The 16835-nt window shown below is 47.6% G+C and overlaps 1 protein-coding gene across 1 annotated transcript in view; it reads left to right on the top strand.

Moving 5' to 3' along the window:
- Positions 1-2204: 2204 nt before the first annotated feature.
- Positions 2205-16835, top strand: part of WDR62 (WD repeat domain 62) — a 48919-nt gene continuing 34288 nt past the window's right edge. Inside the window, exons 1-9 of the mRNA XM_036274619.1 lie at positions 2205-2342; positions 5499-5590; positions 6503-6565; positions 10189-10246; positions 10465-10635; positions 11811-11948; positions 12367-12549; positions 13921-14081; positions 15725-15914. Of these exons, the coding sequence (XP_036130512.1) occupies positions 2205-2342; positions 5499-5590; positions 6503-6565; positions 10189-10246; positions 10465-10635; positions 11811-11948; positions 12367-12549; positions 13921-14081; positions 15725-15914 (1194 nt within the window). The remainder of the gene's footprint in view (positions 2343-5498; positions 5591-6502; positions 6566-10188; positions 10247-10464; positions 10636-11810; positions 11949-12366; positions 12550-13920; positions 14082-15724; positions 15915-16835) is intronic.

Genomic DNA, 16835 nt, shown 5'->3' with positions numbered 1-16835 from the left:
TAGATTTTATTTATTTATTTATTTAATTTAATTTAATTTTATTTTATTTTTATTGTTTAGAGCAGTGGTTCTCAACCTGCGGGTCGCCACCACAGGTTGAGAACCGCTGCCAAAAGGAGTCGTGACCCACAGGTTAAGAACTGCTGCCCAAAGGGGTAGCGACCCACAGGTTGAAGAAACCTTTTGTAAGGAAACCTTGGCTGGCAGTTCAAACTCCAGGCTGCAAGGTGACCCTTGGACCAAAGTGGTCGCGACCCACAGGTTGAGAACCGCTGCTTTATTCTTATTTATTTTTATTTTATTTTTTTATCCTCACCAGAGGACATTTTTCCATTTTTTGTTCAGGTAGAGTGGGAGGGAGAGAGAGGAACAGAGAGAGAGAGAAACATCGATGTGAAAGGAACACATCGAGTGGCTGCCACCCGCACAACCAACCAGGGCCCGGGACAAACTGCAACCGAGGTACTCGCCCCTAGTGGGAACCGAATCCGGGACTCTCAGGACCGCAGGCCGACGCTCTAACCGCTGAACCAAACTGGCCAGGGTGAGAACCTCTGCTTTAGAGAGAGGCAGAGAGAGGGAGAGGGAGATAGAAACATCCATTAGCCAACTGGCCGCCTCCTGCATGCCCCCCACTATGGATCAGGCCCACAACCTGGGCATGTGCCCTGACTGGGAATCGAACAGGCGACATCTCAGTGCATGGGTTGATGCTCAACCACTGAGCAACACTGGCTGGGCTTCATTTGGCTTTTTTACATGTCTGTTAATCCAGCCAATGGATAATAAATGGGAAGGCAGATTTTTTTTTTTTTTTACAGTTCGAGCTCATTTTTACTTTCTCAAGTGTGAGCAACAACAACAAAAAAGAGGTAAGGCCCAGCGGGTGTGGTTCAGTGGATTGAGTTTGGTCCGGTGGACTGAGAAGTCCCACTTCGATTCTGGTCAGGGCACATGCCCCGGTTAGGGCTCCATCCCCAGTGGGGGGCGTGCAGGAGGCAGCCAATGGATGTTTCTAGCTCACTCGCCCTTCCTCTCTCTTTAAAAAATCAATAAAAACATTTTTAAAAAGGTAAGGATGACTCTAAGGTTTCTGCCTTAAGAACAGGAAGTATGGAGTAAGCTATTAACTAAGAGAGGAAAGGTTTGAGGGAGACAAGATCAGGAGCTTGGTTTGGGATGTTTTGAGTTTGAGATGTCTCAAGTTCGTGGACCTGGTGCGGGGCAGTTGTGGGCTCTTACAGAGCCAGGAACAACCTCTCTTCTCCCCACAGAGCCCTCCTTACACACAGACACACCGTTCACTAACTCTAGCTAGTGTCTAGCCCTGCTTCACATATCTGCACCTTTGTAAGTGCGGTGCTTGCTGGTGACACGCTGAGAACAGTTTCTTCACCCTGCTGACCCTACTTCCACGGACTGCAAGCTGGACCGGGTGCCGGCAGAGGCATTACCTTCGGCCCCGCCCACCTGCCCGCACTTGTAGAACCTCACAGGGCGGTTGTCGGCGCCCAGGAATCCGGCAGTGTTGGAGCATTTCGGAGCCAGCGGTACTTAGGCATAGCTGTCCAGCCCGTAGGTTTTTTCCCGGTCTGCAGCCGCACTCTGGTGGTCGCCCCCGGGTACCTCATCAAGTGCCTCAGAAAAGGCGAGTGCGCCTGCGTACTGCCCGCTACTCCTGGTTACCACAGCTACACCACGTGACCGGGGAAAGCGAATGCGTCTTCCTCTAATCTCGCGGACCTTACCACAAGTTGGGGGAGAGAGGGAGTCACGGCGTTTCTAACCTGTGCTAACTCGTCAGTCTGTTTTGGCTCCACTCTAGCTTACATCCGGGAGACTGCCACTGCCAGTAGTTGCCCTGAGGCGGCAGCAAGGTGCGAGATGAGGCGGCACTGGTCTCGGCCACGTAGAACTTAAGACCGATATGTTTTAGTGGAAGATGAAAACGCAGACTGGGTAAAAAGCGCCACCATGCTTGAACCCAGCTGTGGCTCCACCCCGCCAAACACTCCACTCCGCCTCTGAGCCCTCATTGGTTCAAAGCGCCGCCCGGCAACCCTGAGATTGGCCAGACCAGCGGCTCCCGCATCCAATGGGCGGCGGCGCCGGCTTTCCCGCGGCGGTTCGTTATTCGAGAGGGTCGTGGCGGCGGCGGCGGCGGCGGCAGTTGGATGTAACGGTTTTCCAGCTCCGGTGCGACCATGGCGGCCTTGGGGCTTGGAGGCTACGCGCGGAACGATGCGCGGAGGGGCCCGTCTTCCCCGCCTCCCGCTCCAGTGCTCTGCCTCCGCCGGCGGACGCGACTCCCGGCGGCGCCCGAAGACACAGTGCAGAACCGGGTGAGAAGCTGCCTGCCCAGCCCTCCCCCAGGTCCTTTCCTTAGATCTTTGGCCCCGCCTATCAGCTCCCGGCTTTGGCTGTCTGGCCGGGTCCTGTCTTTAAGCCCCGCCCCTTTAGTCAAGGCTCTTCCCGCTTTCGCATCTCCTCCTCTCTCGGGTACTGCGGGTGGTTCCGAGACCCACGTCTCCAAGCGTGGGCCCACCCTCAGCCCCTGCAGCATTCCTGGGTTCCTCCCCGGTCCCGCCTTCCTGCGAGCGTATTCCTGTCTTGAGAAGTCTCTCTGAGCCCTTCCAACTTTTGTTGACCTCGCCCTGCTTGAGTCAGGGTTCCTTACCTTCCCCGATTCTTCCTCAGCTCTACCCCTCCTTCCCTCACCCCCACTGCCTTCTCTTTCCTTCTCCATTACCAAGGTGAGATTCTTTTTTTTTTTTTTTTCATGATGTTTGCCCAAAATTTGTTTTATAAGAAAAACATTTTTTTGGTTAAAAAAAGAGAAAGGAATAAAGGTATGAAAGGGACTGAGGCCTGGGAGCAGCATGATGAGCCCAGCAGAGAAGAAGCCTGGTAGTGGGCACTCCTGTATTTCTCTAAAGCCTGGTTACCTGCTTGAGGTGGGAAAGCAGGAACCCTGGAGCAGGGGGAGGGGGCCTGTCCTCAGTGACTGATGACCACTGTAACCTCCTGGCCCAGGCTTCTCAGGTTATCAAGGTGGGCTTCTTGTTCCATACCGCCACCCAAAATTATAGAGAGGCTGTGAGTAATTATAAAATCTCAGCAGCACTGCTTAGGGGGAGGTTTACAGAAGTCCTGAGACACAGAAACAAAGATTTTAGAGGAGGAAGAGGGAATTCCATTAGCACAGCAGCACTTTTAAAAATTGTTCTACAACTTTCTGGGCCACCGAGTATGTTTTTATAAAATGGAGATAAAAAATAACCGTACCATGGAGTTGCAGGGAGATGAAATAAAATTGTGAATATGACCTGCTTGGCACAGAGTCCAGATAAAAGATGGGTACACGGTAGCTGCTTGTGGATTCCTGCTGCACTCTGATTATATCACCAGTTCCTGGCTGCAAGGCCCTGGGCACAGGGCCCCTGCTCACCTCTCTGGTGGTACCTCTCTCATCCTTCCTCTTAAAAAGGTTCAATCTCACTGTCCTGCTGTCTGCTTTCCTGAGACACCAAGCTCTTTCCTGCTTTCTAGCCTTTGTTTTTGGTGAGTCCTTTGTCTGGGCTGTTTGCTACAGTCTACCTGGCTGGCTCTTCCTCATTCCTCAAGTCTCAGCCAGACTATCCCTACCCTAGAGGCCTTAAGCAGGTACCCACCTTAATCTCTCACCCAGCTCCCTATACTTCATAGCCTTTATCTTGTATGTCTCTGAAAGTGTCCTGTCAGCTCTAAACTTTCTATTGTAGAGGAATAATGATGGCAGTTTCAGAGAGGCAGTATAGCAAAGTGAGTAAGAGCACAGCTTCTGGACCCAGACTGCCTGGGCATAAACCTTAAACTTTTCTTCCTGTTATGAACTTTTGTGTGCCTCAGTTTCCCTCTCTGTAAAATGAGGATAATAGTATAAATATTCCCTCATAGAGTATTTGAGCTCATATATCTTAAGTACTTAGAACAACAATGTACCAGCACCTGGTACATTGCAAATACTTTATTAATGTTAGCTACTACTGTTGTGATTGTGTATTTGGAGTAATTGATGTCATTTATTTATTTTAAATTCTCACCCAAAAATATTTTTCCATTTATCTGCAGATAGAATGGGTGGAAGAGTAAGAGAGAGCAAAACATTGATGTGAGAGAGAGACACATTGATTGGTTGCTTCCTGCACCATCTGACCAGGGCCAGGGACCGAACCACAACTGAGGTATGTGCCCTTGACCGGAATCAAACCTGTGACTCTAGTCCTCGGGTTGGCGCTCTAACCGCTGAGCCAAACCAGCCAGGGCTGATGTCATTTATTTATTTTCCTTGTTTGGTGGTGCAGAGTCCACCTGGCTTGCAAAAGACCTAGTTTAGAAATAATCAGTTATACTAATGCCCAGTAGTGCTGACTGACAGATTAATAAAAACAGGAGTGCCATTACCGAGTTGTCTGGGTTAAAGCCCTGGCACTGCTCCTTTTTGGGTGGGCAACCCCTCTAGACCTCTGTTTCTTCATCTGTAAGATGGAGATGATATGGTGTGACCAAGGCACAGGGTTATTAAGAACATTTTATGTCAATACAGTCATGGGTATTCAAACAGTACCTGGCTCAATAAATGTTAGCTATTCATTGTCCTATATTTGCCTTTAATTTTTGAGGCTAGCGACTTGCTTGAGAATGTTTTACTTTATAATAGCTAGAAATTACTCTATTCAAAATATGAAAATACTACATTCTATGAGTCCATACTCATAAGTTGTTTGATCAATCAGGATGGAGACTAAGCCATTTAACTTATTTTGCTTAGAGTTTTTTCATGTAAATGTGATTGTTTACTTGTTGAACCTCTAGACTATATACATTTGATGAGGGACTGGACAGTGTTCACTTTTGCTTACTGCTCTGTCTCCCCTACAGGGCCCAAAGTGCTGGCTTTGGAACTAGACTTCCTGGATTTGTATCCCCACCTTGCCACTCTGCTGGTGTGGGACCTTGGACCTCAATGTCCCCATCTGTAAAACAGGGCTGATTATAGTACCTTTTTCCTGGGGTAGTTGTGGGCTTTCAAGTCTTATATCCATGTAAAATTTTTTAAAATTTACTTAAAGGTCACCTTCTTAGTGAGTCTTTTTTTCCCTTCCCCTGTGCTCTCAGTTTCCTTTCCTGCTTTGTTTTCCTTTATTATTCTTTTCATAATCTGATTTTGCATATTTTTTCTGTTCACTTTCTTGTAATGTCCTTCATTCCATCACCACCAGAATGTGAGCTCCAGAAGGGCAGGGATTTGTGTTTTCCTTACCGTGTTATGCCCTTCACCTGGCCCTGTGTATTTGTCAAAGGAATGTTGAGGAAAACAAGTGTTAGCTGCTGGTAGATGACTATAGAAGCTCAGTGAGTGTGTGGACCATAACAGGAACAGAATGGGTGGCTAAGGTGGCTGTCCAACATGGGGCCTGCTGGAGCAGGTGCTTTTGACTTGGGCCTTTTCCCTGCAGGTGTCACTGGAGAAGGTGCTTGGTATCACAGCCCAGAACAGCAGTGGCCTCACCTGTGACCCCAACACAGGCCATGTAGCCTACCTTGCAGGGTGAGTGGATATGGGCCTCGGTTTTTTCATCTGTAGAATGCAGGTAATGCTGCCTACCTCTGAGGGCTGTGGAGAGAATTCCATGGGCCTGTCTGCATCTAGAACGGTACCTGGTATGTAGTGAGCACTATTAAAGCTTTATTGTGGCTGTAGGTGGGAGGTGGCAGCGATTATGGGAAAGACAGGTGATTACAACCAAGCCATATTAGACAATCTGGATTTGTGTCCTAGCTCCACCATGTGCCCTTCTCTGAGCCTCTGTTTCTATGGTTATAAAACAAAAATAGTGATACCCTCCTCTTGGATAGTTGAGAGTATTGAAGGACATCCTGCGACTATTTGTTCCACAAATACTGATCTAGCCCGACGCTGTTCTAGGCACCAAAGGGACCCCTCCTCCCAACCCTTGCAGGGCAGGGCAGGGTAGATCCATGGTCATTCCTGATGAACAATAAGTCTGGGGGAAGTAAGCAGTCCAGGATAGAGGACAAGGGCGGGCTCTTGAATCTGACAGATTCACATTCCCACTCTGTCCCAGACCTACTGGGTAGCCCTAGACAAAGAACTTCCCGTCTCTAGGCTTCATTTTCCTCCTCTATAAAATGGGACTGAGATTCCTGACCTTACCTGACAGTTGTAAGGATTTAGAGAGAACGTGCACATAAGTCTTTATTAGTCCAAGACCTGGCAGCATAGTTACCACAGAGTGTTGGTTTCTATTTAAGAATGTATTAATAACAATGTGAAGTGCCCTAGAATTCTCAGCATAGACATCTGGAGGAGGAGGTGAACAGAAAATAGTTTGCTCAGAGGGAGCCTTGTTTGTATGTAGGCTCTCTTCTGTAGGAAACAGAATATCCCTGGACCCCAGCACTCCCCTCACTTTGGGCACATTTTCTTCTTTCTCCTCAGCTGTGTGGTGGTGATTTTGGACCCCAAGGAGAACAAGCAGCAACACATTTTTAACACTGCCAGGTAGGCTGGGGCCTGGGCATGGGTAGGGATGGAACCGTGAAAATACTCATGGTTAGGTGACTCACTCATTCATTCACCTATCAGTTCAGCAACATTCGCCAAGCGTCTTCTCTGCATTAGGTTCTGTCTCAGATTCTGGGGACACAAAAGACAAAACTCTCTGCTCTCTGTAGGGCTGACAGCTCAGCAGGGGAGACAGACTAAAGCCAACTAGCTGCAAGCCCACTGTGACCTCTGCTGTGGAAATGATGAGGGATGTGTTAAGGCACGTTTTCTTTTCTTTTCTTTTTTTAAATAATTTTTTCTTTATTGATTTTAGAGAGAGAAGAAGGGAGAGGGAGAGAGAGATAGAAACATCAATGAGAGAGAACATTGTTTGACCACCTCCTGCATGCCCCCCACTGGGGATTTGGCCCACATCCTGGGCATGTGCCTTGACTGGGAATCGAGCCAGCAGCCTCTTGGTGCCTGGGTCGATGCGCAACCACTGACCCACACCGGCCAGCCAGGGCATGTTTATAGGCAGAGAGTAGGGGAAAACCATATCAGAAAGCTCTAGAAAGGCCTCCCTGATGCTGAGACCTGAAGGAAGTGAGAGGGTGACCCACGAGAAGGTGAGAGGAGAACATTTCAGGCAGAGGGAACAGCAAGGGTGAAGGCGTGGCAGTGGCTAAGAATCTCGTGTTGTTTGAGGAGCAGCCAAGAATCCATGTGCCTGCAATGGAGGAGTGGGTGAAGGAGAGATGAGGCTGGAACAGGCAGAAGCCACATCACACAGGCCTTAGGGAGGGGGTTGGATACCAATTGCAAAGAGAAGCCACTGGAGGGCGTTTATAGGCTAGGGATATGCTTTCAACACTCGAACCTTCCAGCACCCTCAGTCTTCCTTCCCTGTTTTCCTTTTCTCCACTAGATGTATCCTTTCTCTATGCTGTCACATTTCCTCACTGATGATCTTCAGGGTCTATCTCCCTTCCATAGTGGGAGCTCTCTGAGGGCAGAGACTTTCTCTTAGTGAATCGATATCCCTTTCACCTAGAGCAGTATCTAGCACATTGATGGCACTTATTATTTCATGAATGAATGACTGATTTAGAAAGATCCCTCCAGCTGCCAGTTTATTGGGGAAGGCCCTTGGCCCCAAGTAGGCCCAAGTTGGTTTCTAGGCCTTGGGATTGATTGATCACTGTGTCATCCAGCAGATGGCATGGAAAGAGTCCTCTCTCAATCACCGATGAATTTGTCTTAGGAGGTGATGTGGCCAGAGCAGAGGTTTTCACCCAAGCTGCATTTCAGAGTTACCTGACCCCTGGGCCTCACTCCCAGAGAAGGCCTAATCATTGGTCTGGAGTGAGGCCTGAGTATTTTCAACTTTAACACTTTTTATATTAAAATAATTTTAGACTTAACAAGAATAGTACAGGGTATGTATATACCTTTTATCCATGTTCCCCAAATGTTAACATTTTACCACATTTGCTTTATCATTCTCTGTCTATATAAAAAAAATTTTCTGAATCATTTGAGAGTAAGTTGCAAGCATGATGCCCCTGTATCTTTAAATACTTTGGCTTGTATTTCCTGAAAAGAAAAAATGACATGATCCTTCAAAACCGCAATACATTCAACAATATCAGGAAATTAAAATTGGTACATTACTACCATCTGCTCCTCATTCAAGTTTCACCATTTGTCCCAAGTACGCCCTTTATAGCAAAAGGATTCTGTCCAGAATCTTGCATTGCATATCATTGTCTCTTCAGTATGAAGTGGTTCTTCCATCTTTTCTTGACTTTTGTGACCTTGACACTTTTGAGGATTACAGGCCAGGTATTTTGTAGAATGTGCCAACCTTTGAGTTTGATGTTTCCTCATACATAGTAGATTCAGGGTCTGCATCTTTGGCAGGAATACCTCAGAAGGAATGCTGTGTTCTTCTCAGTACATTTTATCAGGAACTTAATGATGTTGATCTCTCTCATGACTAATGTCTGCCGGGCTTCTGTGAAGCCACTATGAAGACTCTTTTTCTCTTTGTGATTAGTGAGTACCTAAGGAGGAGCTTCTCTGAAACTTTGCAGATATTATCCTGTTTCTCACCAGACTTACTCACTAGTCTTAGCATGGCTTTGACATTTTCAAAAAGCTCCCCAAGGAATTCTGACATGAAGCCAAGACTGAGAACCTCTGGTCAAGAGTCCAGGGCTCTGCCCTGTCCAGTTGGGTAACCTTGGGCAGGGGAATTCCCTGTGTTGAAGTCTCCTCATCCCAAAACTGGCTAATGAAGTCCTGGCTTCATAGAACGTGTATGAGGAATCATTGTACTGATGCCCGTATAACATTTCACAGAAGGCTGAACACAAGGTCAGGGCACATGACAGTCAGGAGTACCTGCAGACAATAGAAACCCCACAACAAACATGGTTTAAACACAAGAGCATGTTCTACCTGCACATAAGTCTGGAGATGGGCGCCCTGGGGGCTTGTTCTCTGAACATTAGGGATCCCACTTCTTCTGTCTTTCTGTTCCACCATGCTTATTGTGAGGCTTCTGTTCTTGAAGTCATCACTTGATCCAAGATGGAGTTCTGGCTATCATGTCCTTTTTTTTCAGAAGTGGGGGAACACGTGAGGAGTGGGCAGAATTCTCTTTGGGAAGCTTTTCTGGAAAATGCACGTAGCACTTCTCATTGGCCAGACTAAGTCATGTAGCTGAACCTGTGTAGCTACAAGAGAGAGGAAATGTGCTTGAGCTGAGGACGTTGCCATCCCAATGAAAACTGATGTTCTGTGAGAGGAAGGAGGGGCAAGTGGCTACTAGGCAGGCCACTCGCCTTGTCTGCTGCTGTAGGAGCAATGGGAAGCCATCAGAGTTGATGATGGTAAATGTTCTATAGGATTGTCAGAGACTTACTCAGAGGCATTTACTTAGTTATCTGCACACCAGTTTACTCATGTGAGGAAGACAATTACTAGACTGTTAAGGAAAAGATGTAAAAACAGCATTAAAAAAGAGAGAGAAAGTACAGCCTGGGAACAGTGACACTTGCTACCAGAAACATGCAAACTAGTCTTGTCATTCCATCGTGCAGGCTATCTAGGGGTATCAGAGAGAAACATGTTGGTTGGCAGCAGGTTTTCCAGAACACCTTGAGCAATTAGCAGTGGAGCACATGCTTCGGTTGTCTCAGTGTGATTGTCTGCCAGGATCCTCCCTTCAGCAACATCTCCATAGTTAGGCCCGATCTGTACCATTTCCTGCATCCGAACTTCTCAGGATTATAGAGCTGGTGGGGTCTTAGGAAGCCCACTGTTACAGAGAGAGGAAGAAAGGTCCCCATTCAGTGTCTACCCATCTAGGTTTGGAGTTTGGGGAAGGAAGGGACCTTTGCTTTCACAGAACCCCATTTCCCTGTGCTGCTGTCCCCTTCTAGCAGCAGGGAATGTACTGTTGTGGGCACACCAGCAGCACTGGCTCTGTGGGTGCTGGTGGTGCTCACCTCTCCTGGCTTCTTCTAGACTTGGGAGTGAAGAGTGGGCAGTGTGCTGTGAGCACAGCCAGGCCAGGGTCTGGCTGCCCACCCTTAGTGGTACCAGTGATCAACCCTTTTCCTTGTCCTCAGGAAGTCTCTGAGCTCTCTGGCCTTCTCCCCTGATGGGAAGTACATAGTGACGGGGGAGGTGAGTTGTGATCATGACTGAGTAGGTGGGGAGGGGTCTTGGGGCCATTCCTTCTGCCCCTACCAGGCTTGGGAAATTCCTGGAATAGCTCCTTCCTGGACCAGAAAAACCTCAGGGCAGATGGGGGAGGTGGCTTTTGGGCACACCCTGGGGCAATGCCGTCTTCATCCCTGCCAGCCCTTCTAGCCCAGCAGCAGTAATTGCCCCACCTTCCCTAGAATGGGCACAGGCCAACCGTGCGAATCTGGGATGTGGATGAGAAGAGTCAGGTGGCAGAGATGTTGGGCCACAAGTACGGCGTGGCCTGTGTGGCCTTCTCTCCAAATATGAAGCACATTGTGTCCATGGGCTACCAGCACGACATGGTACTCAACGTCTGGGACTGGAAGGTGAGCCAACTGGTGGGGGTGTGGGCAGGCAGCCAGCTGCCGGAGCATCCTGAGTCTCAGGCTTTGCAAGAACTAAATGAGATAAACTTGGTAAAGTGCTCAAATATTTATTGAGGAGCTGATCCCTGTTTTAGGCACTTATTGAAGGATGTATGACAAGCTCTTAACTAATAGAATATATAATTTTTTTTTATTCTCACCTGAGGACATTTTTCCATTTTTTATTCAGATAGAGCGGGAGGGAGAGAGAGGAAGAGAGAGAGAGAAACATCAACGTGAAAGGGACTGCCACCTGCATGACCCAACCAGAGCCGGGGACAAGCTGCAACCGAAGTACATGCCCTTAGCGGGAACCGAACCCAGGTCTCTCTGGACCGCAGGCTGACGCTCTAACCACTGAGCCAAACCAGCCAGGGCTATAATTATTTTTATATTAACCAGCTATGACCTTGATCAAATAACTTTGTGGGTCTGTTTCCTTATCTGTAAAATGGATATTATAGTATCCACGTGGTTGAATTGTGAGAATTCAATGAGTTGATATGGAACACTGGACACTGGAATAGCTGAGAGAGGACTTGGACTCGGCAGAAGTGGGTACCAAGTCCTGGTTTTGTTCATAACATGCTATGTGACCTTGGACACATGATATTCTCCTGAGCATGGCAGAGTTGGAGGAGAAGCACCTCCCTTATAGAGCTGTTGAGGGGATTCCATGCGTCATCCTGTGACGTGCTCAGCAGGGCCCTGAGTGAGAGCCCTGTAGATGACACCCGTGCTTGGCAGCCTCACCTCCCAGCTGTGGCCATCAACACCATGTGTGGACTATAGAACTTAGACCCTGAGGGAGAGCTCTGGAACTTACTGTCTCGTGGGAACTTTTCTTTATTTGCAATTTTTATTAATTTTTGTTACAGATGTTTCTCCTTTTCCCTCCCTAGACACTCTCCTCCCGATCCCCTCCCCACCCGCCCCAGCACTGACATGGGAACTTTTCCACGCCTCAGTCTCCTCTTTAGTGGGAATGAGAGCCCATAAAGTAGCTTACTGGAGGGTGCAATGGAAACACTTGGGGCAGGGAAGAGTGAGGAGATGCAGGGCTGAGGGCAAAGGATGAAGGCAGTAGTCCAATGGGGTGGGTGCTGGCATGAACTTTGCTGTTCTGATTCTTCCAGAAAGATGTTGTGGTGGCCTCCAACAAGGTATCATGCAGGGTCATCGCCCTCTCTTTCTCAGAGGACAGCAGCTATTTTGTCACAGTTGGTAACCGGCATGTCAGGTTCTGGTTCTTGGAAGTGTCCACTGAAGCAAAGGTGAGTTTTTGTCCCTGCCACTTCAGCCAGGCCTGGGGAGTAACTGTCAGAGGCAGAATGGACTCCTGTTTGTACCTGAGATATGGGGGCAGTGACCTCAGGGGCTGTCTGGCCTCTCAGGGGTCTGGCTTCTGCTTCTGGCCTGCTCTCCAGGTGCTAATTGTCAGGCCCTGCTAGGAAATTCTCAACCATATTCCCTTCCTCCCCTGACCCTGGGGCCAGACCTCGTTCCTGGACTGCTGCCTCCCAGCCACGCTGCCTGGAAATGTGTTTTCTTCCCTTCCCTTCCACTTGGAGGAGTTGCTTAGTGTCCTCCTGTTTAGTTATGTTGTTCTCCTGGTCGTGAGAGACCCATCATGATGTTGTTGGGGCCCAGGCTATGTGGATACTGTCTCACTGTGCCCTGCTATGCCTCCAGGTGACGGGGACAGTACCTCTCATAGGGCGCTCGGGCATCCTGGGTGAGCTGCACAACAATGTCTTCTGTGGTGTGGCTTGTGGCCGGGGCCAGATGGCAGGCAGTACCTTCTGTGTGTCCTACTCGGGCCTCCTCTGCCAGTTCAATGAGAAGAGGGTGCTGGAGAAGTGGATCAATCTGAAGGTACCCCACCTCTCTGCTATCAATGGGGAAACACTCTTTCCATGACAATCTGCTAGGACACTCGGCAGTGTTTCTGCCTTGTGGTTGATCTCTCCAGCTCTGGGTTTGACTTCAGGTTCTGTTTGTGTGACTCTGGTAAATGACTTTCCCTATCTGAACCTCAGTTTCCTCATCTGTGAAAATGGAAGTATTTTTGCCTACTTCACAGAATTAATGAGGAGTCACGTGAGCTAATATAGGTAAGGCATTTGCACAGTGCCTGCCTGGTACCCTGTAATGGGATTGAGTTACAGTTGCTTTTCCCCTGTTTAATTCAGTTCACATTTCTCTTCTTCATTGAGCACTCTTGGCTAGCAGGACAACTGCATTTTCTTTTTATAAATTTAAGGTATCATGGACTTAATTTTTAGTCAAAAAAGACTATACCAAAAATATTTTAAAACTAAAGGATGATGTATTAATACATTGCAGAACCACTTTTCTTCAGGATCTGAGGGTTTGAGTCCAAGCTGTCTTCCTATTCCCAGATTTGGATGCCCATTTAGCTGTTGCATCTTGGTTTTCCCTCCTTTTTCTATTCTTGCTCTTGTGACTCCCCTCCAGAGCTCACCTTTAGGGTTAATGGCATGGTGTCAGGCATATGGAAGAATTCCGAGTTTTGTCTTTCCTTTTTTTTTTTCTCGTTTGAATCCTCTTGCTAGAACTCATGCAGTTTTTAAGCAAATCAGAAGCTTTTGACAGACAGATGTGTAGCCCCTGAGCAGTTGTCATAAATGACTCATAAATGAAGTTTCTGTGGATTGAGTCTAATCTGTGTCCAGAATTCTGGCATTTCCTGCCCCTCTATCTACATGTCCTGGCAGGATAGACAGTTCTTCCTGTATTCAGTAACCTTTTCCTATGCTGATATGAAGTATAATCTCTGTCATTGGTGGAAAAAGGAGAAACATCTGTAACAAAAATAAATTAATAAAAAAAATTAAGATAAAAAAAAGTATCTCTATGAAGTTGTTTTTAAACAACGAGAAATAAATTGTAAGCCTAAAATTCATATAGGTTACTGCAAGTGACCTATCTGAAGTCATGGTCTGCTGAACAGATATTTTCTACCCACAGCTGAGTTCCTCTATACGTAGCAATGACAACTCGATCCCATTCTGTGCCTTTGTCTACTTGCTGGCACGCTTCCTTCAAAAATGACCTTACACTGTATCCTGATTTTAAAAACCTTAAAATTTACTAAGATGGGCTTTTGGACCCAACAAATGATAAGGCTTCTCTGGAGCCCCAAAGCTGTTCTGTCAGGCCCCATGTCCCTGAACTGGGCCACACAAAGCACAGAGTTCACTTGGATCTCCATTGCCCCCTTAGGTCTCCTTGTCTTCCTGCCTCTGTGTCAGCCAGGAGCTCATCTTCTGCGGTTGTACAGATGGGATCGTTCGCATCTTCCAGGCCCACAACCTACACTACCTCGCCAACCTGCCCAAGCCGCACTTCCTTGGGGTGGATGTGGCCCAGGGACTGGAGCCCAGGTATTACCCGGCAGGAGGAGGGGAGAGGGGCCCACCCAGAGTCTGTCTGCTGGTATGCATCCATGCTTCCAGATCCATCTGCCTACTGACCAGCCTTAGGCAGGAGCAGGATACAGCTATAACGAGTCAGCAAAATCTCTGCCACTGTGATGTCTTTGGTCTAGTGAGGGAGCTTGATGATAAATAAGTACACAAATAATTTCAGATAGTCATACATGTTTTGGTGAAATAAAACAGGGACTCAAGAAAGAGAGTGTCTGGGGGTTGGGGCCATATTTGGGTGTCCACGGGAAGCCTGTCTAGTGAGAAGGAGCCAGCTATGTGGGGAACTGGGTCTTGACAGCAAGTGGAAAGGCCTTAAGGGGATAGCACACTGGGATTGCCATGTTTCAGGAACACGTAGGGGTTGTGTGGCTGGAGCCCAGTGTGCCTGGCGGAGGAGAATGGTAAGAGACAGGCCTGAGCCCTGGCCAGTTTGCTTAGCGGTTGGAGCATCGGCCTGTGGTCCAGAGAGATCCGGGTTCGGTTTCCGCTAAGGGCACGTACCTCCGTTGCAGTTTGTCCCTGGCCCTGGTTGGGTCGTGCGGGTGGCAGCCACTCGATGTGTCCCTTTCACGTCAATGTTTCTCTCTTTCTCACTCCCACCCTATCTGAACAGAAAATGGAAAAATGTCCTCGGATGAGGATTTAAAAAAAAGAGACAGGTCTGAGAATTGATGGAGGCTGGTGGGAGGAGCTTATAGTCTATTCTAAGGTCCATGGGCAGCCACTGGGGATTTCAGGCATTGGCATTAGGTGATAAGGCCTCGAGCATTAGATCTCTCTGGCTGCCATGTTGAGAGTAGGTGGAAGGGCTGAGCTGTGACATATTTTCCCTTTGTTGTAAATCATTTTGGAGGGCAGGGGAGCTACCTAACTAGGGGCTGGTGGGTGCCTGGGGTGGCTCTTTATCGATTTCTGGACACTACCTCCTGAATGCCTTTTCTCAGAGCCTGGAGGTGGCTGTTGGGTATCTCAAAGGAAAGAGCGGGTGGGTCAGCAACCCACAGACAGTGGTGTGCTATAGTAGCTAGGCTGCCCAGCTCTGCCAGCTTTTGCTTTGTGCTCTGTGGCCTCAGGCAGGTCGCTGTATCAATCTGTGCTTCAATTTCTTTGTTTATAAAATGTAGTACCTACCTATCATGGAGGATGTGGGGATTCAGTACAGCTAAAGCTCTTGGCTTGGCACACAGTGAGTGCTCAATAAACTGTAGCCTTTATAGCCAGGCCCCAGACCAGGGGACAACTCCCCTGTTCCCTTGCACGGAGATTTTTGGTGTTATGTTGGTGGAGCCCATGAGAGAGAAGGCCTGAGATATGTGCCCATTATTCTTCCATGAGAGAGGACAGAGCTTGGGTTGGATGAACTGAGGGGAGAAAAATGTTAATAGGAGTTGAAAATTCAAATGTTCTCAGGGGCCAAGTGGAAGCTTTCACTTTGCAACTTCTGTATGAGAAACAAAGCATAGGAAGAGAGAGGAGGGAGAAGTGGAGTTAGAATGGGAGAGATGGACCACCATGACATTGACATGAGACTGCTCAAGTGTCACCACACTACCTACAGTGACACTGATGGTGATTGATGACCCATGTTGCCTTGTTAGCTTCCTCTTCTGCAGGAAGGCAGAAGCAGTCTATCCGGATACAGTGGCTCTGACCTTTGACCCCATTCACCAGTGGCTGTCCTGCGTGTATAAGGACCACAGCATCTATATCTGGGATGTCAAAGATATCAACAAAGTAGGCAAGATGTGGTCGGAACTCTTCCACAGCTCCTACGTCTGGAATGTGGAGGTGAGCTCCTTTCTCCCTCCCCTGCCTTTGCTCAGCCCCCATTTGAAGAAAGCTTCTGCAGAGTTTGGGAAACCCATTCAGCCATTCCTTCAAAAGATACTCTGTTCCTTCAAATGGATTCCAGCTATGTGCCAGGTGCTGGGGCCCAAGTAGGAAGAAAACTGACAAAAGTCCTGCCTTAATGGAGTTCACATTTGGGTGAGAAAGTAAGCCCATAAACATCAATATAAAACATGCCGAATAGCAGTACCTCTCAGAAGACAAATGATGCAGAGAAGGTGAAAGAGGGCTCAAAGGTGCTTGCTATTCTAGAGAGGAGAGTGGGTGGTCAAGGAAGGCCTGTCTTTGGACCTGACTTTGAAACAGAGACCTACAGGAAGAGAGGGGGTGAGAGGCATATCACCACTTGGGAGAACAAAAGCAAAGGTCCCGTAGCAGGAGCCTGTGTACTTCAAAGAGCCTCCTGTAGAGGCCATTTGTGTTGTTTAGTGCTTTTCAAAATTTCAGTATTGAAGTCTTTATTTTCTAAGAATGAATGTGGGAATTTTTTAATTCTCTAAAGCTGTTCTAAGTACTCCTTGTAGGTTGACAACTGTTGGAGAAAGAATTGTATTTTACTTTTTTATTCCTGAAAATTTCTTACTACTAGGACTGTCTGTCATAAAGAACTTATGTTTTCAGTGGCCCAGTTCAGAATTGGGGAAAATAACTTAATCCTGTTGAATAAGTATGTAGCCATTTGCCTGCTTGAATCCATCTACCTTCTTGGATCTGACGCTTCTCTTAATAGCACTTTTTTTCACTTAGCAAGAATATTTTCAAATAACTTTAAATTTTTATATGTAAACATATTTTCTTTGAGAAAAAAAGAATATTACTTGTAAAGCTAGTCTCTTTGATTACCTCTCCACTTCCAGTACT

The sequence above is a fragment of the Molossus molossus genome, unplaced genomic scaffold, assembly GCF_014108415.1.
Source record: "Molossus molossus isolate mMolMol1 unplaced genomic scaffold, mMolMol1.p scaffold_m16_p_21, whole genome shotgun sequence".
NCBI classification, from domain to species: domain Eukaryota; kingdom Metazoa; phylum Chordata; class Mammalia; order Chiroptera; family Molossidae; genus Molossus; species Molossus molossus.
Note: the sequence above shows the minus strand (reverse complement) of the source record. Positions and strands in the feature narration are given on the sequence as shown.